General features: G+C 42.7%; 1 protein-coding gene and 2 long non-coding RNA genes across 4 annotated transcripts; 1 reads left to right on the top strand and 2 right to left on the bottom strand.

The window, feature by feature from the left end:
* Positions 1-1,860: 1,860 nt before the first annotated feature.
* Positions 1,861-18,383, bottom strand: dis3l2 (DIS3 like 3'-5' exoribonuclease 2). Of its 2 annotated transcripts, none has more exons than XM_014139403.3 (21): positions 18,272-18,383; positions 15,926-16,731; positions 15,653-15,783; positions 15,385-15,438; positions 15,202-15,303; positions 14,007-14,181; positions 13,807-13,847; positions 13,330-13,559; positions 12,054-12,227; positions 11,742-11,821; positions 11,475-11,587; positions 11,221-11,328; positions 9,379-9,612; positions 9,011-9,090; positions 8,224-8,407; positions 7,876-7,962; positions 7,368-7,515; positions 6,869-6,999; positions 6,258-6,362; positions 5,384-5,488; positions 1,861-4,289 (listed from the first exon to the last, which is right to left on the bottom strand). In XM_014139403.3, the coding sequence occupies exons 2-21, from the start codon at positions 16,692-16,694 to the stop codon at positions 4,191-4,193; spliced, it is 3,150 nt and encodes a 1,049-aa protein (XP_013994878.3). In that variant the 5' UTR covers positions 16,695-16,731; positions 18,272-18,383; the 3' UTR covers positions 1,861-4,190. The 2 variants fall into 2 exon arrangements, with proteins under 2 accessions (XP_013994878.3, XP_045549810.2); XM_045693854.2 differs by having other exon boundaries at positions 18,050-18,283.
* Positions 18,384-18,420: 37 nt separating this feature from the next.
* Positions 18,421-19,936, top strand: LOC145860326 (uncharacterized). The gene is made up of 2 exons (XR_014380305.1): positions 18,421-18,560; positions 19,075-19,936. It is a non-coding gene; the product is annotated as an uncharacterized LOC145860326 (long non-coding RNA).
* A 2,309-nt stretch (positions 19,937-22,245) lies between these two features.
* On the bottom strand, positions 22,246-24,229 carry LOC145860327 (uncharacterized). The gene is made up of 2 exons (XR_014380306.1): positions 23,049-24,229; positions 22,246-22,916 (listed from the first exon to the last, which is right to left on the bottom strand). It is a non-coding gene; the product is annotated as an uncharacterized LOC145860327 (long non-coding RNA).
* Between the last annotated feature and the right edge of the window lie 238 nt (positions 24,230-24,467).

Here is a 24,467-nt window from a genome sequence, read left to right as displayed (position 1 = left end):
CAAACATACTGTAACCATTGTTTTTGACAAATTTGCTCAAGCTCAATAAATTTGGTTGGGCATCACTGATGGACAGCAATATTCAAACCATGTCTCTGATTTTCAAGCAAATTTAAGTCAGGACTCAGGACTAAGACTAGACCACAACACCTCTTGGAAAGTCATTCTGGTGTGTCTGACAAACATTTGTGTAATCATATAATGCTGTGTTCTGCATCATCTGATGCAAAATGTATCATACAGGGATGATTTCAGTATTTTGAAAGTTACATATTTTGAAAACTTGAGTACTGACAAGCAAAACATTTTTGGGAATATGTCAACAATGGACTAATGAAACAAATACCAAAATATAGGTTTTTGAGTGGAATGTTCTATAAATTTGCGACAAGGTTTGAATATTGCTGTCCATCAATGATCCCCAACCAAATTGACTGAGGTTGTGCAATTTTGACAAAGAACAATTTATATAGGTTGCCCTAAGCGTTGTGTAAGGTTGGTACAATGTTATTCAAATGCTTCCCACAGTTGTGTCAAATTGGCTGGATGTCCTTTAGGTGATAGACCATTCTTGATACACACAGGAAACTATTGAGAGTGAAAAACCCAGCAGCGTTGCAGTTCTTGACACAAACCAGTGCGCCTGGCTCCTACTACCATACCCAGTTCAAAGGCACTTCCATTTGTCGTCTTGCCCATTCACCCTCTGAATGAAACACATACACAACACGTCTCAAGGCTTAAAAAAAATATATATATTCTCCTCTTCATCTACTCCGATTGAAGTAGATTTAACAAGTGACATCAATAAGGGATCATAGCTTTCACCTGGATTCACCTGGATAGTCATGGAGAGCAGGTGTTCTTAATGTTTTGTATACATTTCCACACTAGGAGGTTGGAATAATACTGTGAAATTGCATAAATTATGATAATGCCATTATAGTGTAAGAGGTGTTTGGTGGGATGGAGTTTTGGACTGCCTGGTGACCAGGCGGTAAATTAGTTTAAAGCCCAATAAGGGAGTTCCAAACCTTTCTGCCAATAAAAGCTAGTTGTTCAGTTTTCCCCTCCCCACTCAGACCACTCCCAGACAGTCCTAGCTAAAGTATTGGTGCAGAAATTGCTCTTTGCTGAGAAGCCGTTTTTCTTTTTGACCATTTTAATTGAAAACAATCACATTAAGGTACTTAATTGTAACCCAGACATTATTTGATATTGAGATAAAAATGGCTGCACTGGACCTACGCAATAAACATTCTCATTTTGTATTTCTTAGTAATTTGGACAATATGAAAAAATGTATCACTTTGAAACCGTGGAGTAGGTTGTGTAGATCAATAAGAAAACATTTAGAATTTTAAGGCAGCAAAATGTGAGGACTGTGGAAAGGGTTTGTAGACTCCCACTAGCAACGATAGCATGCCAGCATACCGCTAATCTCAAAACACACATTTTTGTGTCAGTTTTCTATAATGACATTGTCATTTAGCAGATATTCTTATCCCAAGCAATTTAGTGCATTCAACTAAGGTAGCCTAGGTAAGAGAACCATAATGGGTCATTGTCTCTATTAACCTCAATAGTCACTACCCTTTGAGCACAGTCAGTCCTTCGCAGTAATTAAAAACGTTCCTTCCTTGTCATGATGATTAGGAGGGTGTGGGGATTGCTGTGAAGTCGAATGACAAATACCAATGCTTTACCATTTCAACTTTGACACACTCATTTCTCCATCTTTATTGCACAAGAGCCCTCTAATAACTGATTTGGTAAGAATTCACATAGGTACGCCCTTTATTAAATGTTTTTTTTTATTTTTTTATTCAGTACGGTACAAAACGGACAGTACTAGAATAATTTAGTGAAGCCGATGTTTATTTGGTTCACAGGGGCCAGCCACATCAAGTACACTTTTACACTAATTCCTATGTGATCACTGCTAATACATTAATATTGTGTGTCCAGTTGGATAGTATAACATGTTAACACAGCACAGTCCTCCCACTCCCCAAGCCACAGGACAACACCTGGGTCATGTTCAGTAGAGCACAACTACGCAAATGTTTTGCAAAGGTAAACAAAAATGTTCTTATTGGACAAGTTCTTGTGGTATATATATATAATGTTTCACTGTTTTATTACGTTTTCTTCCTATTGAACATAACCCTGTTATCGTGGACTCTTAATACAGGTTTGAGACATTGAGAACCACTGCAGTTTATACATTGGCATCTCCATGAGCAGGCAATGCAAATACACCTACATTACTAACGTCACACAAATGGAACGGGGAGCACAGTAAAAAAAAAATATATATATTAAAAGATGCTTGAATCCTAAATCTTACATCTGAAACAGAAAAGGCATTACCCTTTTAAAGCCTGACTTATTTTCATGTAAGGCATAGATTACGTGGGCAAAATGAATGGAATATATTACGTAAAACAAGCGCAAAGGAAAGAAGGTATTGTGTGGACTGACCACCAAGCTCTCCCTTTCCTGTTAAAGGCCCACTACTCAATTCCTCTCGGTGACCCGATTATGAAAGACAATCACAAGCTTTTAAAATCGCACCAACAAAAACAGACCCCTCTAAATAGAAAGCTCTGGAAATGGGTTGTTTTTGCTAATATTTAATTGACTCAAATTGTAATTACTTAGTAAAAAGGCAAAAAGGTTTAATAGTTATTGAAGAAAAAAAAAACGTTTTTTTTTTTTTTTTAAAACCCAGATTGTAATTCCTATCTTGTCACAAAGACAAAACAGAAATTGAGGAGTGAGTTACAGCTTACTAGTTAGACATATACTTCTTTATCAACATCTGATTTGTTAGTTTGAACATGGTATCGAGAGTTTAAAGGAGTTCCTTGCTACTGGCACCTTACAATTTGCAGAACATTTATGGGTCTTAATACATATTTGCTTAACTGCATTTACAATGTAAACCAAAGCAGATTGTTTTACTCTCGAAATAAAAGCAATGTTACGGAAAAAGGCACACCTGCTTATGGAGCAAGACCACTAAGATGGCTGCCCTCCAAAACAATACAGGATTTATAAATCATTACTGTCATGTACAATACTGAGATCTTGAGATGAAAGACAGAAAAAAAAAAAAAAAGTGTCAGTATTGTTTTGGACATGCATGCCATTAGAAGGATTTTTATGGTAGACAAAATGGTCAAGGCCTCACATTCACAAGGTAGTTCACAGCAGCATTGTACGCCATTATTTTTGAGTCACTGCCAAAACTGTCACGATACAAGTCAAGTCACACGCTTGACAACTTTGAGACACAATGGATTAGCATGCTTAAAATCTGCGCTGTAAATACCAGCATGCACTGCCATAAAAATATAAACAGCAGTATTAGTGGATAGGGTAGGTTCATCTTTTTACTAAGGAACAGTTCTGTCAACAAGGATTTCAGGTCTCACTTTAAAACAACTACACAAGACATTCTAGATGCTTCAGAAACAATTTATAAGCAAACATCTTGCTATATAAACGGGTGGCAAAGCATTTGGCAAAAAGTCAGACGTTATTCATTGTGTGAATTCACTTTTAAAATAACTGAAGCCTCTACAAAGTTCTTATGAAAGGTTTATGAACGCTTTGTCGAGCCTTTAAAGTAGATACATGTGGGGACGAGTGTCATACTATGAAATGAAGTGGAAAAGCATACAAGCTCTTGCTAGGTTACAACTACAAATAAACAACGACAATTGCATTGCGACTGAAATGACCAGTTACAGTACACTTGCCATTAATAGAACAGCTTCAATAAAACTTTTAAACCCAAAAATAGTTTAAGCCATCTTCACACATTGACTGTGTATATAATTATAATATCTAAAAATGACCTCATAAAAGGTAAAAACTGCAAAATAAAAAGTTCATTGCACAGTCTTGGAGCTTTCACAGTTAAGCAGCCAGGCCCTACAACAATACCACTGCTTCAGTGGTATGGTCCAGCCTCGGCTCCTCAATGGTAATTGAACTGTAAAGTTAAAACTACAAAAAAAGTTGCTTTTCTAATACATATAAAAACAACAAAAAAAACGTGCTTGTTTGTGTAGTCAACGTCAAAATACTGCCAAAGCTTCTTCGGCAGTGCTGTGTGTGTTTGTCAGAGAATGTGTGATATGGTGTGTGTGTGTGTTATTCGGGGCACATGAGAGTATTCATTACGCCGTCTCATTAGGCCTCTTGATGACAGCGCTGTATTTCATAGGCGCTCCGTCTGCCCTGAGCTGCACATCCACCAGACTAAAGATGGAGATCTCCTAGAAGGAGAGACCGGAACAGGACAACCCTCTGTTAGTGACAGAGGACACTCAAAATAATAACATTCTGTTGGCATTCAGCGTCTGGTTTAATATGTGGTTGGGCTTCAATGCTCTACTGTTTAAGAGAACCTGTTTAAAAAAATGCGGTCTAGCGCCTTCAAAACAATCCAACCAAAACACTGTTCAGCTGAGCTCTTGGATTTGTATAGAGAGAACTGTTATTGTAGCAAATATGCTTAATCATTCAATGTATCATGGTTGGGGCCTCTGGGAACAGTAGTTGGAATGTAGCTCATCTAGAGTTTTGCTTGTGAATCCCTTTTTTTATATCCCCCCCCCTTTTTTCAATTTTGTCTCATCGCTGTAACTCCCCAACGGGCTCGGGAGAGGCGAAGTCACGCGTCCCACGAAACATGACCCCGCCTAATCGCGCTCAACACCTGCCAGCTTAACACGGCGCGCCACAAGTAGCCAAGTAAGGTGCCCTCCGGACAAACCCTCCCCTAATTCGGGCGACACGGGCCAAATTGTGCACCGCCCTATGGGACTCCTGACCACGGCCGGTTGTGGCACAGCCCGGGAAATAACCCAGGTCTGTAGTAACGCCTCTAGCAGTGCGATGCAGTCCCTTAAACCGCTGCGCCACTCGGGAGGCTAGATCCCTTTCTAGAAGCAGTAATTTCCGTAAGCCTAATGGGAGCTTGGGTGAGGCGATCTTGCGTTGAGGGAGCAGTCGGATAGAAATTTAGTGAGACGTACCAGAGGGAAAAGAGAATGGAGGGAGAAGACCTGGGATCACTTGGCTAGGTTTCTTTTTTGCAATGAGTCACTAATGCAAGGTACACTTAACGGTTGTCTTCGGGACAAAATTTCACCTGCCCGGTCGGGCGGCTACAAAGCAGATTGAAGATGCCTAAGCCTACTGTACGACTGAGGTAGAACTTCATTGCCCCTTAGCAGACATACCACACAATAGGATTTCACTTGGACTTTTATGAAATGTTCTAATCATTTTATAGGAAAACTATTAGATGCCGGTTAAAAAAAATACAAAAATAGAAAAGTCATTTGGCACGATCCCTAGGTCTTACCTGCCGTACGCTAGGCTTCCCGGGTTCCTCTGCGGCCCACACCAGAGTCAACTCCCCCCTTTTCCCCACTTTGTGGAAGTGGAACGTCTCCAGGCCATGTAGACCCTGAAGAACATGACAACACAACTTAACACATCTCCAACTACACACCTCCGCATTCATTCTGTTCATCCAAAACAGGAGAATAATTTACTCCATCATAGCTCAGGGTTGTGTTCATCAGGGCACGTAACATAAAAATAAATGTTTTGCAACAGAAAACAAATTAGTCCAGGTAGTCCCTCCCCGTTTCAGTCCATTTTCTACCGTTTGATGTCTATTGAATATGAACCTGATTTCATTCAACTTAGTATCCGTAAATGTCATTCAAATTTGACTAAAGCTTATTTTTTGTAGTTGTGTAGTGCAATAGTTGACAAATGGATGCGATCATGCAGTGTCAGCCAAGGTCTTGGGGTGTAAAGTTATGAAATGACGACAAAATGTTTACGTAACAATTCTTCTCTCTCTAGACCATTGTCGGACCTTATCATGTATATCATAGTACACGATAAAGACTATAGTTTGGACCATAAAGCTTGATGTGGTATCTGATGGAAAGATTAGTCACTTATGAATGGTAACCTGGGTCGTGTTCACACGGCACAAAATTGAAGACAACTGTCAGAAATGGCCCGAAATAGAGAGGTTCTTTCTGAACTTTTCCAATAAAAAAAAGAAACATTTGAAAAGTTGATACGGTGTGCCCCAAATCAGCAGCCGTCGTGTTTGGCACTACACGGACCCAAGCAGTAAATAAGACAACAAATCTCAAATCAGATAATCTGGTACCGTCACACAAAACTAATACTGCAGTGGTTTGAGTGGCACTCACTTTGCAGTAGATGCGTTTCTGCACCCCGTAGCGCAGCACGAGGACGTCGAAGGCCTGGTCCAGAATTCCCATCACCATGGCCTCAGAGTCCAGAGGACCACTCTCCTGCAAGGGGGGGGGGGGACACGACAAATAACATTCTGCACATTGCCACGCTTGGGTTGCCCTGAATGCAACACCAGGGTCCGAATCCTAACTGGAGATGTGAGTAACGGCCCTGGGTTCAAATAGTATTTGTTCTCTTTCAAATAGTTCAGATGCACTCGATTAAGGTTGCCTGGTACAATGGAACCAATAGACCAGTCCCAAAAGTACACCACCCATCTAAGACTAAGCAGGCTCAATTAAATGCTCATAGTATTTGAAATAAAACAAATAGTATTTCAAACCATATCTGGTATAGGGCCCTCAAATGTAACTCCGGACGTCAACGCCGGTTGCACTGGATTTTCATTGTTCCTCTCTAATCAGGGACCGATTTAAACCTGGGACACCAGGTGGGTGCAATTAATGATCAGGTAGAAGAGAAAACCAACAGGCTCCGGGCCTGATAAGGTAGGAGTTCAACACCCCTGCTCTAGTGGGAACATTATGCAGTGTCTTGGGTGTACCTTGACGAACACACTGAAGAACAGCTCTGAGCTGAGCTCCTGGACTCTCTTAGAGGCCGTCTTCTTGTCGTTGCAGTGGGACGCCTGCTTCTGCACCTCCTCCCCTTTCAACTCCAGGTGAGGACCACAGCCTACACAAACCAGAAATAGGCAAAGAATGTATTTTAAAGACAAGACAGGCAAAACGACACACACTGGAGTCAACTTCAACTACTTCTCTCTTATAGAGATGGCAGCACAACACCGTCAATAAGTAGTGAATCTCAGACAGACACCGGGACAAAAATAAATACATCTGCTCAGATTCAGGGTGTTTTGGAATCTAAGGGACGCGTTTGTCTTTTACCACATTGCTATTCCACCACCAGAGCCACATTTTCTCTGGGTGCTACCCCACAGCTGAGACACCCCCTGCCCTCGGTCCACCCCTCTTAACACAACGAAGCCATTGTCCTCTAAGGGGTAAAACGCACACACAGCACAGTGTCTCGCCACCCACCCAGAGAGGCGGCCAGCAGCCTGTGGACGATGACGTCAGCGTAGCGCCGTATGGGCGAGGTGAAGTGGGTGTAGAAGGGTACGTTGAGGGCGTAGTGACGGAACAGGAGTTCCTCCTTCAACACCCCCGTACAGAAGTACATAGCCATCTGGGGAGAGAAGCATTCACATATCATTGGTCACAGTGACATTTCTAAAGTTGGCTCAAAAGCAAAATAGGTTAGAGAGAGTAGAAGGTAGCCTACAACAAGACCCCATTGACATTAACCAGTATAATACAAATACATTTGCTAAATGTTTTGGACATGTTGTTTGGCTAGCTGGGGGCAGCCCAAGAGGAAAACACATGGGGACAATCCAGATATACATAGAGCTAGGGCCCCAGTAGACTAGCGGTGGACTGATACAACCGATACAGGAAGCCAATGGAGGGACACAAGAAAGAGATACCAGCGATAGGACTGCTAAGGAAGCAGTATAGAGAGACGACGGTAGTGGCACACACTAACCTGCATTGGTCTGGAGCACATGTGGGTCAGGACCTCTTTCCTGGCGCTGGTGTACTCGTCATCACCAAGAGTCTCATTCAAACTTTTCTATTGGGGGGGGGGAGAATGCATTCCGGCTAAATTTATGTGCTTCAGAGAATGAGTGTGTACATTGTATATTAATATATGAGCAGCGATGTGGGGGAGATGGTAAGGACAAGGGACAAGTTAAAAAAAGAAACAAACCCACTTAAAACATACGTGAACATTTGTTTTAAAGTTGTATTCTGCATTTCTGTTATTTTTGAGTAGGCCTCCCATTGACAGACTTGTGTTTTAGAGTGCATGCTGGGAGTTGGAGATACCCACATGGAGCGTCCCGGCCGTGGAGAAGTCGATGTTGAGGCCCATCTGGTCGCAGAACTCCTGCAGGTCGTCCACCATCTTGGTCTGGGGCGGGGGGTGGCGTCGCAGCAGGGCCTTGTTGGGGAAGGAGCGGTAGATCTGGTGGGCCGTGGCCATGTTGGCCAGCAACATGAACTCCTCTACCAACCTGGGGAGAGAAGACAGAGAAAAAAAGCATTAAAAGAAAACTTGACAGGCAAGACATTCTATAGAATCGGATAGTATCTCCATCTGAGAGCACCGTCACCGTTAAGCTCACTTTAATTCCGTTAGCTTGCTTAGGGAGCTGACTCTTTGGGTATGTATGCACGTACACCTAGTGTATAAAACATTAGGAACACCTTCCTAATATTGAGTTGCACACCCTTTTGGCCTCAGAACAGCCTCAATTCGTCAGGTCATGAACTCTCCAAGGTGTTGAAAGCTTTCCACAGGGATGCTGGCCAATGTTGACTCCAATGCTTCCCACAGTTGTGTCAAGTTGGCTGGATGTCCTTTGCGTGGGGGACCATTCTTGATACACATTGGAAACTATTAAGAGTTAAATACCCAGTAGCGCTGCAGTTCTTGATTCAAACCGGTGCGCCGTCTCCTCCCCTTCATCTACACTGATTGACGTGGATTTAACAAGTGACATCAATAAGGGATCACGGCTTTTACATGGATTCGCCTGGTCAGTCTGTCATGGAAGGAGCAGGTGTTCCTAATGTTTCGTACACTCGGTGTATGTGTATTGGTGGGGTTGACTTACTTGTTGCTGTCCCTGTACTGGTAGACATAGCATCCTTGGGGCATACTGGTCTCTCTGTCTAGAGTGAAAGACAGCTTCAACTGCAAAAACAAAGGAGATTATAGTCATCATTCTGAGATTTCTCTCAGCCCTTTCACTACAATTCTCACTACTCATTCCACATAGTAAAAATAGACAAATGTTTTGTAAATCTTTAAATTCAAAAAGTGTCTCAGGGTCGCAGTGCAGATCTAGGATCAGGTCCCCTGTTCATTCATTGTGATCTACAAGGCTAAACTGATCCAATATCAGCACTCCTATTCTGAGACCTGACTACAGCACAAAAATGGCATGACACAGCTGTCCTATACTATGCAGTGCCCTCTGACCTGGTCAAGGCGGAGGGCGCCGCCCTGGAAGCGCTGGGCACGGAGCCTCTTGGCGATGGAGTGCAGGTTGAGCACAGCCTGGTGGATCTCGTCCACGGGGTGCTCGGCGGCACAGGGGGGCAGCTCATCTGCCTGGAACAGCTTGTCGGGGGCCTCGATCATGCTCTGGGCGTGGTCGTAGCTCAGCTTAATGCACGAGCGGATCACCGAGCGACCGAACCACTCACTCAGGATCTAGAGGGGTAGAAATGGAGTGTGGTGAACGTGGCACACACCTGCATACAGTGCATTTGGAAAGTATTCAGACCCCTCGACTTTTTCCACATTTTATTACAGCCTTATTCTAAAAATGTATTAAATAGTTGTTTTTAAATCAATCTACACACAATACCCCATTACGACAAAGCAAATTCAGGTTTCTAGATTTTTTTTAAAATATGTAAATGTGATATTTCAGTTTATACAAGTATTCAGACCCTTTACTCAGTACTTTGTTGAAGCACCTTTTGGCAGTGATTACAGCTTAGAGTCTTTTTGGGTATGAAGCTACAAGTTTGGCACACCTGTATTTGGGAGTTTCTCCCATTCTTCTCAAGCTCTGTGAGGTTGGACGGGGAGCGTTACTGCACAGCTATTTTCAGGTCTCTCCAGAGATGTTCGATCGGGTTCAAGTCCGGGCCACTCAAGGACATTCAGAGACTTGTCCCGAAGCCACTCCTGCGTTGTCTTGGCTGTGTGCTTAGGGTCGTTGTCCTGTTGGCAGGTAACTTTCTCCCCAGCCAGAAGTCCTGAGTGCTCTGGAGCAGGTTTTCATCAAGGATCTCTGTACTTTTCTGTTCATCTTTCCCTCGATCCTGACTAGTCTCCCAAACCCTGCAGCTAAAAAACATCCCCACAGCATGCTGCTGCCACCATCATCATCATCATGCTTCACCGTAGGGATGGTGCCAGGTTTCCTCCAGAATGTTCTCCCATCTCCACAGCAGAACCATAGGGTTCTTGGTCACCTCCCTGACCAAGGCCCTTCTCCCCCGATTTCTCAGTTGGGCCGGGCAGCCAGCTCTAGGAAGAATCTTGGTAGTTCCAAACTTTCTCCATTTAAGAATGATGGAGGCCACTGTGTTCTTGGGGACCTTCAATGCTGCAGACATTTTTTGGTACCCTTCCCCAGATCTGTGCATCGACAGAATCCTGTCTCGCAGCTCTATGGACAATTCCTTCAACATCATGGCTTGGTTTTTGCTCTGACGTGCACTGTCAACTGTGGGACCTTATTTATAAATAGACACGTCTTTCCAAATCACGTTCAATCAATTGAATTTACCACAGGTGGACTCCAATCAACTTGTAGAAACAGTTCAAGGATGATCAATGGAAACAGGATGCACCTGAGCTCAATTTAGTCTCATAGCAAAGGGTCTGAATACTTAAGTAAATGCGGTGTTTTTTTATTTTGTATAAATTAGCAAACATTTCTAAAAATCTGTTTTCGCTTTGTCATTATGGGGTATTTTGTGTAGATTGAGGATTTTATTTATTTTTTAATCCATTTTAGAGTAAGACTAACGTAACGAAATGTGGAAGACGGGAAAGGGTCTGAATACACACACACATACATACATACATACATACATACATACATACATACATACATACATACATACATACATACATACATACATACATACATACATACATACATACATACATACATACATACATACATACATACATATAAATTCCATGCAATACAATTACACAATGCAGCCATCTGATAGAAACAGTGCCACACCTTCCTGTTTCTATGGCCACACTAGCATACTTAGTATGAAGGTGTTGTACCTTGCCCTCAGGGGTGATCTTCCAGATGACTGAGAAGGTGAGTCTGTCAGTCAGGGGGTTTAGACTGCACAGCTCCTCACACAGCAGACGAGGCAACATGGGGATCACCTGGGAGTGCCACAGGCCAACGTCAACAGTTAACTTAATTACCAGCTGGGCATACAGTATCTAATAGTCAGAATTTACCTGCTCCAATTATACATTCATTATCAATTGACTAATACATGAATAATTTAGTAATAACAAACGAAGACCTTTTGAACCATGTAGACACTGGTGGCTCGCCGACTGGCGATGAAGTCCAGCGCATTGCCTTCTTCCACGAAATAACTCACGTCAGCAATGTGGACACCCAGCTCAAAGTTGCCTAACAAAGAGAGAACATTACAGGAGAACTTTGTCATTGATGATTTCCACAAGTAAATACAAACATGAGTAAATTCAAAACACGTCTGCATTAATAAACCATCAAAATTGCATTCCCTATGCTTTATTTCCAAAAGGAACACAAAATGGCTTACCGTCGGGCAGTGGTTTGCAAGACAACGCATCGTCCAGGTCTCTGGCGGTAGCTGGGTCAATTGTGAATATGCATTCTTTCCTGAATAGAAAACAATAACTCAGTGTATGAGTGTTGTCTTCACTTGTTCAGTTGTGTCAAATTAGTACTTACAAAAAGGCAAAGACAACGGCGCAATACATATGTACATTGAGTGGCTCCATCGGAATTGGGCATGCGAGAGCCTTTGTGTATGGCGTCAATGACAACTGACGGCGTTGTGTCTGAGAACTTTCTGATATGGATGCGGTATTTGTGAGCGTCCTCTACTCACCTCAGGTCTCTCCTGTTGCCGAACTCCTCAGGGGGGATGGTCCAGGGCAGCTTCTGGGGCAGGCAGCCCAGCACCTCGACAGAGAACTCAGAGAAGTCCACGTCGTACTCTATCAAGATGCCCTCGGTCTCCGGCTCAATCTCCCCGGCCTGGCCCAGAGTCTTAGCAAGTCGACTTGGGGGGGGGGGGGGAAGAGATAAGGAGGACTGTCGGCATCCGATAGATATGTGCAAGATGTGTGCTTCGATGTAACTTTATATAAGTGTATTATATAGCTAATGAGTGTTGTAGAGCTGATCCTCTAGAAGCACAAGTGCATCATCCCCTACTAGAATTCACAGACAAGCACTAACACTCAGTGGGCAGGTACACCACACTGTTCACCAAAAAGGTTAGCTCCCACAGACAGTGAGTAGTGTGGCCGTGGTTTGCAATATAAAGCTGACAGACAGAGGCATTCAGTTACATTTCCATTGAAAGTTACAATGGGCGAAACGAGTGACCTAAGAGACGGAGCGTGGTAGGATCGTCTGTGCCAGGCGCGCCGGTTCCGGTACCTCAAAAACGTCCGGCCTCATGGGACTTTCACTAGGGCTGTCCATGCCAAAATTAAAACCTTGGGGTCGACAGCTCGTCATCTGCTCTTTTCACCAATCGATTGTATTTTTTCAGCTTGTCGGATGCTTTAAGCGCACTGTTTGATGAAATAATTAGGACAGACAAATTACTTTAGAGGGAGTCCAACCACAATTGACTTCATTGTGCCGGGCTCAGACATTCCTGCAATGTTAAAAAAATCGATCAACTAAAAACAAGAAGCGGCTCCAGGGGGCACGCGATCACCAACACTTTACAAGTGAGGAGTGGAAAAACATTACTTGGTCCAATGAATCTCCGTTCATGTTGCGTCATGCTGATGGCAGAACCAGGATTTGGCCTAAGCAGCATGAGTCCATGGCTCCATCCCGCCTGGTGTCAACAGTACAGGCTGGTGGCGGTGGTGTTATGGCGTGGGGAATGTTTTCCATGGTACTTGTTTGGTCCCTTGATACCAACATTTCCATGCCCTGAAGAATTCAGGTTGGTTTAGAGGCAAGCCGGGGGGGGGGGGTCCGACCCTGTACCAGATGGGTGTACCTAATAAACTCTAGAATTATTTTACGAGCCATGAAGTCAAACACTTACGAGTGAGGGGAAGTATAAACGAACGAGACACAATGCTACGGGGTAGGGATACAGACAATTCCCTAGAGTGAGGCAGTGACTCGTTACATACCCCTCGGCAAAGTTACTGTCGTCTGGCCAGCTGGTGATGCGGACGATGAACAGGATGTTGGCGTAGTCTCCCGGGCGGGAGCAAAAGTCGTGGGGGCAATCTGGCAGGGGAACATTTACCCGTGGCACGCGGTGGTCGACAGGAGAGAACATGGCAAAGGGCTTGTCCGGGAGGAACTTGAGGAAGCCTGTGGCGGCCCGCGAGTGCTTCTGCTCCACTATGTACACCACCTAGGAGAGAGAAGGCGCAGATGAAGAGGACACAAGGACATCGATTTTGACTAATGGAAAAAAACTAAAAAACAAAGAGAAGTGAACCCTTTGACAGAAGGATAGGTCTTAATGCAATTGTTTCTATAGCGCGAGATGTTTGTTGGAAATCAATACGTTTTCTTTTAAAATGTTTGACTAGAAGTAGGTCTTTTCATGCAATAGCACAGCAGCCATAAGGATTCATTTTCAAAATAAAAATGCTTACCTTAGCAGTCCTTTGGAGTATCTCTTTTTTAGTTCCATCTTCTGCAGAGGCAGAACAGCAAAATTAATTGGGGAAAGTGCTGGAAGATATCAGTGTCCACTTCCTATTTCTGTCAAATGGATTTGCTCTACACAGTTTAGAGAACTTTTGCCATAAAGGTGTGTGGTTTCATTAAACCTGCTGAGGGGAAATCCCTGTACCTGTGGCGTTGAGGCTGATGTTCTCCACCCTCTTTGCCAGTTGTTCCTCAGCTTCAGTCTCGGCTTCCACAATGACATCAGGACTGGGGGGGCGTTTGGTCTTCTTTCCTGGTGTCTGGCTCCTCCCAGACTGGGTCTCTGGTTCGCTCACGCCTTCGCTGTCTGACTTCACAACCTGTACACGCACAACCACTTAGTTCTGTTTTTAGGATAGCCACTGTGCATCAGCAGTGTTGGAGACGATCTGACTTGAGCCAGTTTCGGTCTGTTTGTAACAGTATAATTAACCTGGCAGTAGTGATCGTCGGGTTAGATGGAATGGTCTATGTGCATTGTATTTGAGCAGAAGGAGTACAAAGGGGGCCTCAGTCAGAAAATATATGTGCTTGTGTGACGTGTAGGGGGTCTTTTGCCGGTGCAACATCCAGTGAGGTGAATAAATCTAGCTTGAACCTAACAGCGGGTAAATGGTGTATATTATGAAGAGCATGACAAGTTATTGCTTCAGTGGATATAAACGAGTGGTTCACAAACTTAAGTGCCATAAGCAGAAGTCGTTGGTCATAACCATTGACAGTTGGTCGTAACCCACCTAAATCCACTTGAATGTAGGGTAAACACTGATACTCCTATTACATAGCAGTGTATATGATATAGCTGCTCTACAACGAGTGTACAAAACACCTGCCCTTTCCATGACAGACGGACAAGGTGAAAGCTATGATCCCTGATTGATGGGACTTGCTAAATCCGCTTCAACCGACGTAGATGAAGGAGAGGAGACACACTAAAGGACTTAAGCTTTGAGACATGGATTGTGTGTGTGCCATTCCTAGGGTGAACGGGCAAGACAAAATATTTAAGTGCCGTTGAACGGGGTATGGTAATAGGTGCACCGCTGTGTGTCAAGAACTGCAACGCTGCTGGGGATTTCATGCTCAACAGTTTTCCGTATGTATCAAGAATGGTCCACCACCCAAAGGACATCCAGCCAAATGTACAAAACTGTGGGAATTACTGGAGTCGACACGGGCCAGCATCCCTGTGGAACGCTTTAGACACCTTGTAGAGTCCATGCCCGAACGAAATGAGGCTGTTCTGAGGGCAAGAGGGGGGATGCGACTCAGTACTAGGAAGGTGTTCTTAACATTGTTCTTAACATTGCTGAGGTGGAATCTTCCTCCATGGAGCTCACCTTCCACTGCTCCTGAGGGAGAACTTGCACCACTACTACATCCCCGTTCAGGGCCCTGTTGCGGGCTGCGGTTCCATCCAGGAAGATATCCCGCTTGCCATCCTGCAGAGATGCACAGTCCCATTAGACAAATATTACTGCCAACACCTATAAACTACTGTATATTTCTATTGAAACACTCACCGGTGCTGCAATGAAAGCCTCGTGGTACTTTTTGGGGTTGATTCTTATGGATCCCTGAAAAAAAAATGGAAATGTTTCTATTAGTAGGCTTAACTTGTCACGCCATCGTGTTGGATAATCTTTGACCGATAAAGCCTTAGGTAAGAATTTTCTGATCTTTGGTAAACAAGTAACCATTTAATTAGTGTGGTTATTTGGTTTGATACAATAATTCACACCAATCTTTTTTTTTTATATGAAGGTCTAGTCTTAGAATGTCTAGTTTCACCTGAATGAGCTCTCCTCTCTTTAGGCCGTGGGAAACGTCCTCTGTGGTCATGTACGCTTCAAACACTTGCTTCTTTGATCCTCCCTGGCTTCCTCTAGTCTTCTTACCCTTGTCAGAAGGCGTAGTAACACCTGAAGATGAAAATAGAAGTCGGATTACAATCCAACACCTACATCTTCAACTGCAAATGCTCGCAAAAGCTTGATCACATATGACAACTTTGAGATCAAGGTAATTCAAAAAGTATATTCACTTAATCAAGACCATTTTTACCTTGTGGTTGCATGTTTTTGGATTTGTTAAGGGGGGATGTTGACATGTCTGCATCGAAGTCAGGATACATGGGCCCACCTCTCTTGTTATCTGCGTTGGTCTTTGGCACATTCTTCTTCTTGGACTTCTTCTTCTCTTGCGCCTGAGCTGGGAAAGATGAGAAGGCGTTCGGCAGGGATGCCCCATAACTCATGTCCTTGTTCCCTTGGTTACTTGTGGGCACTTTGTAAGCATGGTCTTTGTAGTCTTTATTTCTTATCTGTTGTTGCTGCTGGGAGTCCCTCTGTTTGAGGGAGGCAAACTCCTCACCGGACTCCACATCTCCATCCTGACTGGTGTTGGTGTCCCTCCTCTCCCCGCGTCGCTGCTTGTCGGAAACCCCCTGCCTCCTCTCCGGCTCCTGCAGGGCTCCCCGACTATTCAGCTTGTCCATGTACAAGGACAGAGAGCTCTCTTCACCTCCCTTACCTTTCATAGGCGAAGGCGAGAAGTCACTCGAGTCAGAGCACTCGATAAACGCCTGGTCCCTTTTTCTCTGCGGTATGTCTTGTTTTTCGCTGTATGCTAAACCCTGCCTCTGTTCGCTCGGCCCCCTCTCTTCCCCCTGTTGTTGGACATACTGGTCCAGGTAGGATCTGAACTTGCTGCTATGATGCTGGCTGAGGAGTCTGGCATAGGCATCTTTCTGATGAGGGACAGTGGACTGGCTTGGTCCACGTTTGCCATCACGAGGCCTGTTGCCTCCCTTGGATTGATGAGGAGGATCCATTTGCCTAAGATACGTCCTTGTTCTGTGAGAGTACTGCCTAGAAGTAAAAACAGACAACTTTACCGGTGTAACGAGTTTGCTAACGCATTCATTCTATCAATGTAATACATTATTCTGGTGAGCACTGCTTTATTAGTCTTCCAGGGCAACAAGTTAGGACAGGCCTAGATGCAGCTTCCCTTCTAACTATAGTTAAACAAATGGCCTACCGAATGTAAGAAATAAGCAAAAACAAATTACATTTGGGGTGAAAGTAGCCTAAGCCAGTAGACTACATGGTCCAGTACGGAGTATCAGCTAAATAAATATTTAGGTGGATCGAACTGAGCAGGTAGCCTACTTTTTGTAGTACATCACATGATAGGTGAAACAGCCTGTGCAGACCACGAAAAACAAGACGTTTACATGCCATAGTATACCATCTAAGAACAACATATCCCAGGCATCTTATCTGAGTTTCTCATAACCTTTTTCGGGATATTGTAAACAGTATATGATGTTTATTAAATGTGTCAACTCAAACACAGAATACTTGAGTATCCTGAATAAAAACAGGATATTTGTATGTAAACGTGGTCATTTAGTAGATGATCTTATCCAAAGCCACTTTGATCTTAAGATAGTTAGCTGAGACAACCACATATTGTCAAATACAGTATACGAACATTCCATCCCACCTAAACAATTGATAGCATTTTGCAACACCCCCCCCCCCATTTTAATACACAGCTAAAACCTATTAATTAAAAATGTGAAAACAATATTTTAGACATGAAGGTACCCATAAGCAAACATTTCAGTGGAAAAAACAATGTGAAAATTCGTGGATATAACAGCGTTCCCAGAAATAAACTCATGTATACAATTATACAGATACGTAGACTAGTTAGTTGCCACTTAGACCAATCTGTTAAACTGAAAGGCTGCTTTGTCTAGCTAGTTTACGTTACCTCCAAGGTTATTTGGCTCCATCCCTCTATCCACACTGATGCAAGGCTCTCCAACCCTGTTCCTGGAGAACTACCGAATCCTAATCTAGCGCACCTGATTCTAATAACTAGCTGGTTGATAAACTGAATCAGGTTAGTTAAAACGACGGTTGGATTGAAAATCTACAGGTTAATGTTAGCTCTCCGGGAACATGGTTGAGAGTCCTGCACTGACGTGTGGTCAGAGATTGTGGCCAAGTTGACACAGCTGTAAACACTAATTTGATTTAGCCATGCATGACATTAAGTTATTTGCTAACTAAGATCATGTAACTTAGCTAGTTAACTAACTAGACTCACTACCTAACGTAAGTCATACTAGAAACACAAGCAACCTCATACACCTCCGTTTTTATTTTCACTCACCAATTATAGGTGTCGATTATCAATTTTCCTGAGTCATGTCATGAGGCTGAACTAAATATCCAGTTAGCAATAGTAGCTATTATAACTCGCCAATATTGCTTCTGTTCAGCGCTAGCTATTAAGTTAGTCGATATAACCAAACTTGAACTTTGTATAACAAGTCAGCTGTAAATGATAGTTGGTCATACGAAAAGTAGATAGCTATAAACAAGACGACATTACCTGAATGCTGTCCTGCTGTTGTTCGCTTCGTGAAATCGATTAGGTAGCTTTTGCTAGCTAGTTAAATTACTAGCAAACATCAAACTATTTCCGGGGGTTGGGTCAAAGTGCATGCTGGGAAAGAAAGTTTACAACGCCGTTCGCGAAATGGTCCATGCTATTCGGGATCCTTGGGACGACCCTACTGCATTGAAGTTGACATGTACAATTTAAGGTGGTTGAGTATTGTGATCTATTGGATGACTTCCATGTTATCTTATTTTTGGATATTCAGAAAGCATTTGATACCGTAAGTCACAGTTTTATCTTTGATTGTCTTAAGCATTGGAAGTTTGGTAATTGTTGTTGTTGATGCTATTAGAACGCTGCATAATGGTGCCAATAGGTGTATCAAACTCTGTCATGGAACATCCTCAATGTTTAACATTTACAAAGGAATACAACAAAATTGTCCAATCTCACCTTTTTTATTTTTGTTAGTATCTCAAACCTTATGCTCATTAGTTTATCAAAGTCAATCTGAAGGCATTACATTCCAGGCCAGAGCACTCAAGATATTCTAACTGACAGATGACACATGACTTTTTTGAAAAATGTGTCACAGACTAGATTGGCATTGGATATTGTTAAGCAGTTCTCCAAAATCTCAGGTTTGGTATTAAATCTTTCCAAATGTGAGATGTTGGTTCTTAAAGGAGCTGTCAATCCAGCAGGTTGTAACATCTCTGAAAATCATTTTTTAAATGTAACCTTTACTTAACTAGGCAAGTCAGTTAAGAACAAATTCTTATTTACAATGACAGCCTACACCAGCCAAACCTGGATGATGCTGGGCGCCGCCCTATGGGACTCCCAATCACGGCCGGTTGTGATACAGCCTGGATTCGAACCAGGCTGGATTCGAACCATCTGTCTGTAGTGACACCTCAAGCACTGAGATGCAGTGCCAAAGACCGCTGTGCCACTCGGGAGCTCGATACTGTAACCTACAGTGCCTTCGGAAAGTATTCAGACCCCTTGACTTTTTCCACATTTTGTTAGGTTACAGTCTGTGAGAGAATAATCACTATTTACCTGATTTGTTTCATATTCATACTTAACAATTCAATATGCTTAACAAATAGTAAAGACATTTCTTCAGTGTCAGTGCTGTGCTTCTGAGAAAGGATGGTTCTTCTCTTCCACGTTCACTCCCCGCAGCTGGTCTGGGCGTGTAGTCAAGGACATGAGATAGAGATAAGCTCGAGGAACAGGTAGACCTGTATTGTTTCAATGTCTCTTTGCTTCTGAGTAACCTGGTCAGAAGAGACAACAGTTCTTTAGCCCATCCTGTTCTTTAACTATCTTCCAAGGGCACAGCTGTGGGGAGATAGAAGAGAACGGAGGCTAGCTTGGTGGAGAAGGGAGTAAACGGAACTGCTATTATCACTTGTTTGTCCGTTCTGACCCGATACACCTGGCCACAAGAAGAAAGCAAGGAAGCTTATGATGCCTTGATCTGCTGGGAGGGGTGGAACCAATCATGAATAAGCAGTTCTTGGGTTTCTATATAAACACCTTGCGTCTCTGTATTATTTGAGCACTCAATCGATTCACCTTGTATGTGTGTGTTGTATTGACCTGCTCCCTTATTAATAAGTGAATAAAGATTTAGTTTAAGTATAACTCTGACTTGTGTGATAAGTTTGTCTCTCCTCATTTGATAATACAGAAATAACCACTAAAAGCCTTATTATAAAATGTATGAAATAGTTTTTTTCCCTCAATTTTCACACAATACCCCATAATGACAAAGCAAAAATAGGTTTTTAGGAATGTTTGCTAATTTATTAAAAAAATAAAAAAATAATGAAATATACCATTTACATAAGTATTCAGACCCTTTACTCAATACTTTGTTGAAGCACATTTGGCAGCGATTACAGCCTCGATCCTTCTTGGGTATGACACTACAAGTGTGGCACACGTATTTGGGGAGTTTCTCCCATTCTTCTCTACAGATCTTCTCAAGCTCTGTCAGGTTGGATGGGGAGCGTTGATGCACAGCTATTTTCAGATCTCTCCAGATGTTCGATCGGGTTTAAGTCCCTGCTCTGGCTGGGCCACTCAAGGACATTCAGAGACTTGTCCCAAAGCCACTCCTGCATTGTCTGGCTGTGAGCTTAGGGTCATTGTCCTGTTGGAAGGTGAACCTTCTCCCCAGTCTGAGGTCCTCAGCGCTCTGGAGCAGGTTTTCATCAAGGATCTCTCTGTACTTTGCTCCGTTCATCTTTGCCTCGATCCTGACTAGTCTCCCAGTCCCTGCAGCTGAAAAACATCCGCACAGCATGATGCTGCCACCACCATGCTTCACCATAGAGATGGTGCCAGGTTTCCTCCCGATGTCATGCTTGGCATTCAGGCCAAAGAGTTCAATCTTGGTTTCATCAGACCGGAGAATCTTGTTTCTCATAGTCTGAGAGTCTTTAGGTGCCTTTTGGCAAACTCCAAGCGGGCTGTCATGTGCCTTTTACTGAGGAGTGGCTTCCATCTGGCCACTCTTCCATAAAGGCCTGATTGGTGGAGTGCTGCAGAGATGGTTGTCCTTCTGGAAGGTTCTCCCATCTCCACAGAGAGTAACATAACAATGTAACATAACAAAATGTGGAAAAAGTCAGGGGATCTGAATACATTCCGAAGGCACTGTACCTCAATGTAGATATCACCAAAAAACCTTAAGCCTGTGAATGATCTTAATTTGAATCCTGTAACTGAATCTATCAAAAATGTATTAACCTCATGCTTAGGGAGGGATTTAAGTCTTCAAGGGAGGGTTCTTTTATCCAAAGCTGAGGGGCAATCTCGTGCATCCTATCTTTTTTCATCTATTAACATTTCCAAATCCACTTGCTGTTTCTTCGATAGGCTATTTGTCAAGAGGTGAGTGTAGCTGGTGCATCGAAGTCAGGAGCAGGAGAGCAGAGATGAGTGAACAAAGCATTTTACTAAGGAAATCATTTGCACAGAACGCAACTGCGTCACAAAACAAATGCCCAACGAACCAGTGAGGCAGCACAAAGTACAAAAGCACAAGTACAAAGTACAGGCTGCCACAAAGCACGGGTAAATAAAATAAACCCGGCGCAAACCAGCCGGAAGCGTGCCAACCTCAACAATAAACAATCTCACACACAGACATGGGGGGAACAGAGGGTTAAATACACGACAAGTAAAGAGGGAAAGGACCAGGTGTGTGGGAAAACAAGACAAAACAAATGGAAAATGAAAAGTGGATCGGCGATGGCTAGAAGACCGGTGACGTCGACCGCCAAACGCCACCCGAACAAGGAGAGGATGCGACTTCGGCAGAAGTCGTGACACTATTGAACAACTTCATTTTGGAATATTGTACCTCATTTTGTTTTTCTGGAGCTCGGAGGGCTTCATTTTTACAACAATGTCTATTATATTCTGGGTGAAATTCCTGTGAAATTGGTGGCTTTTCACAAGCAGGCTTTAATGTGCTGGGCTTTGCTGTATAAACACAACTTTTCACCTCATGAATGTTTTATATGGAACAATGGGTCGATATTTCATAGAAACAAGATGTTATTTTACTGTAATTGGTTCTCGAAAAACATTATCCTTGTCAGCCAATTAGTTAGTATTAGTGGGAATCTATTTATGCGGAGATAATTTATGGAAAGATACAACTTTGAGGTTCCAAGCAAGGAATATGACACTGTTATAAAAGTTATACCTAGTTAGCTATTAATGATAAAGGGAGTCAAAATCACACATCAATGTAGCCTGGTCTGATGGTGTGGTCATGAGGTGTATAACCAGGAGTCCCCAAAGCAGTGCTTGCAGTTGAAAATAATCATGTTTTATTCCCAATTCTTTACAATTCTAAACTTTGGTGAAAGTGTGAAGTGGAGCAATAATCAAAACACAATTTGCCTTGAATATCACCTATATGAATGAAATGCTTTGAATTAATTAATGAATACAATTTTATTTTCGTGTCAAATTGCCAACCCATCCCTTATGGGATTAATTGACACATACACAAACATTACAATAATTCACTGTGGTAATTAAAGAACAATTCTTCTTCCGGTATTCTCTGCATTGCGCATCGCACAAAGAGTGAAAAAAAATGTAAGGTAAAAATCAATACATAATAGTAAAGAAGGTTGTCCAAACAATAATTATATCCCTAGAGCAGTAAAATAATATACATACATACACAATATATATATGTCACATATGTAGATGTCACATATGTATGTGTATGTGTGTATGTGTGTATGTGTATATATATATATATACACATACATACATATGTGACATCTTCCTCTACCAAATCCTACTTCTGCCTCTGAATCCTCACCATGTTCTCCTCTACGGACTCCTTTACTATATAAACGTAAGGATGACAATGACCCTCTTCTGGCCGAAGTGGTTACAGCGGTCCTCTGTTGCTAAGTTCCAGGCTGGGTCCATGAGGAAGATGACAGGCAGCTGTGAGGTTGACTTTAGGCCTACCAGTCCAGTTTTGAATGATAGCTGCTTGTTCAATGGGCTGACGGGTGCGTTGCTCTGGATCTCCTTTCTCTTCTTTTTTACAGTGCCGTCCAGACGTACAAACTTGAAAGCCTCCTCCCTGGAGACCAACCAAACAGACACAGAGAGGGAGAGATTTACAGAAAGAGGAAGAGAGAGAGTAAGAGATCAAGAAAAAAAGATAAGAGAGGTCCATATACAATATTTGACATTTGTTTTATGTGTATATTACCTGAGTGGGCCCTAAGGAAGAGTCAGAAAGCGTGTGAACTGAGAGACACCCAGACTTGATGGTCCCATCCTCACGGCATAGTCTGAGTCCCATTTGGCTCAGTTGGTAGAGCGTTGCATGTGTAACAAGGATTGTGGTTTTGATTCCTACGAGGGACCAGTATGAAAATGTATGCACTCACTACTGTAAGTCGTTCTGGATAGTGTGTCTGCTAAGTTACTTAAATGTTAAATGAGCAGGCTAGACATTAGTCAACAGTGAACTGAACCAAATAAGCAACAATTGTCTTTGTAAACATTTATTCAAGTGTCCAAATTGTGAAAGTGTAAATAGGTTGTGAGTCACGTCATTGACTGACAGAATTCTATAAATTATTATGTGGTTAGCTGAAAGAAAAATAGCTATCCAGGCATTGTAGGAGCTAGTAGGCGTCAGCAAAGCCTGAGGAACGTGTCCCTAGTAATGATAGTCTAGGCTTCAGGTAACTGACTAAACTCAATTCCATGATTTATGATCGAGTTGAGCAGCAACTACTGTGTGCAGACTGGAGCTGATGTCCCACAATAATACAATGTCTTGTGTAACGGCATGCTATTCTTTTTGGGTGCTTGAATTGATTGTTTTTAGTTTGTTTTTTTAAACACACAGTCGCTGCTCAACAATAAACCCCCACTCCTTGCTCGAAATCATAGCTAATGTTCATATTTGATTATTTGATGTGGCGCAATTAATGTGTTTTTGTACTTTTTACCACTATGCTGCACAACATTCAATCTTGTGTGACTCCGTGTGTGCCCACACACACATGCATAGTCTCTTGGTTTGTATCTAGAGGGCTGGCAGAGGCAGCAGTGATATATATATATATATATATATATATATATAACTTGCACTTCGTGCACGAGGCTACATTTATACAGTACGGCCATCAGCATCTTTTCTCACAGTGGTATGCTGTCAAACACAAACATAAGTGTCAAATACTTTAGTAAATTAGCTAGCTACTGTAGTTAGCTAGATGAGTTGATTACCAGGGGAGAACATAGAATAAGGACCACCTGTTTAGCAAAAAACGAAATGTTATGTTACCTGTTTTGCATGTTATTTTGGCATTAATATGCATCACACATCAGTTTGCAAACAATGTAAAAAAATAATGTTTTGGACTTAATAAAGCTGAATACAAAAATTGTCTCTTTTTTGCTTTCTTGAGTAAGGCAGCTCCAAAATGCAAGTGTTTCAGCCTAGCTCAGTGCTTTCTGTGGTGGTGGGGCCAGCAGAAAATACGGAGCATAGGGGTTGGTAATGTTCTCTAGTTGCGCCGTGATTGGCTCAGTGTTTTGTCACTAATGGGGACACTAAGTCACCTCAAAATCTATGGGTAGAACTAGAAAAGTCAAGCCCGTTGGGTGCTGCCAT

The sequence above is a fragment of the Salmo salar genome, chromosome 14 (assembly GCF_965601325.2).
Source record: "Salmo salar chromosome 14, fSalSal1, whole genome shotgun sequence".
NCBI classification, from domain to species: Eukaryota; Metazoa; Chordata; class Actinopteri; order Salmoniformes; family Salmonidae; genus Salmo; species Salmo salar.
Note: the sequence above shows the minus strand (reverse complement) of the source record. Positions and strands in the feature narration are given on the sequence as shown.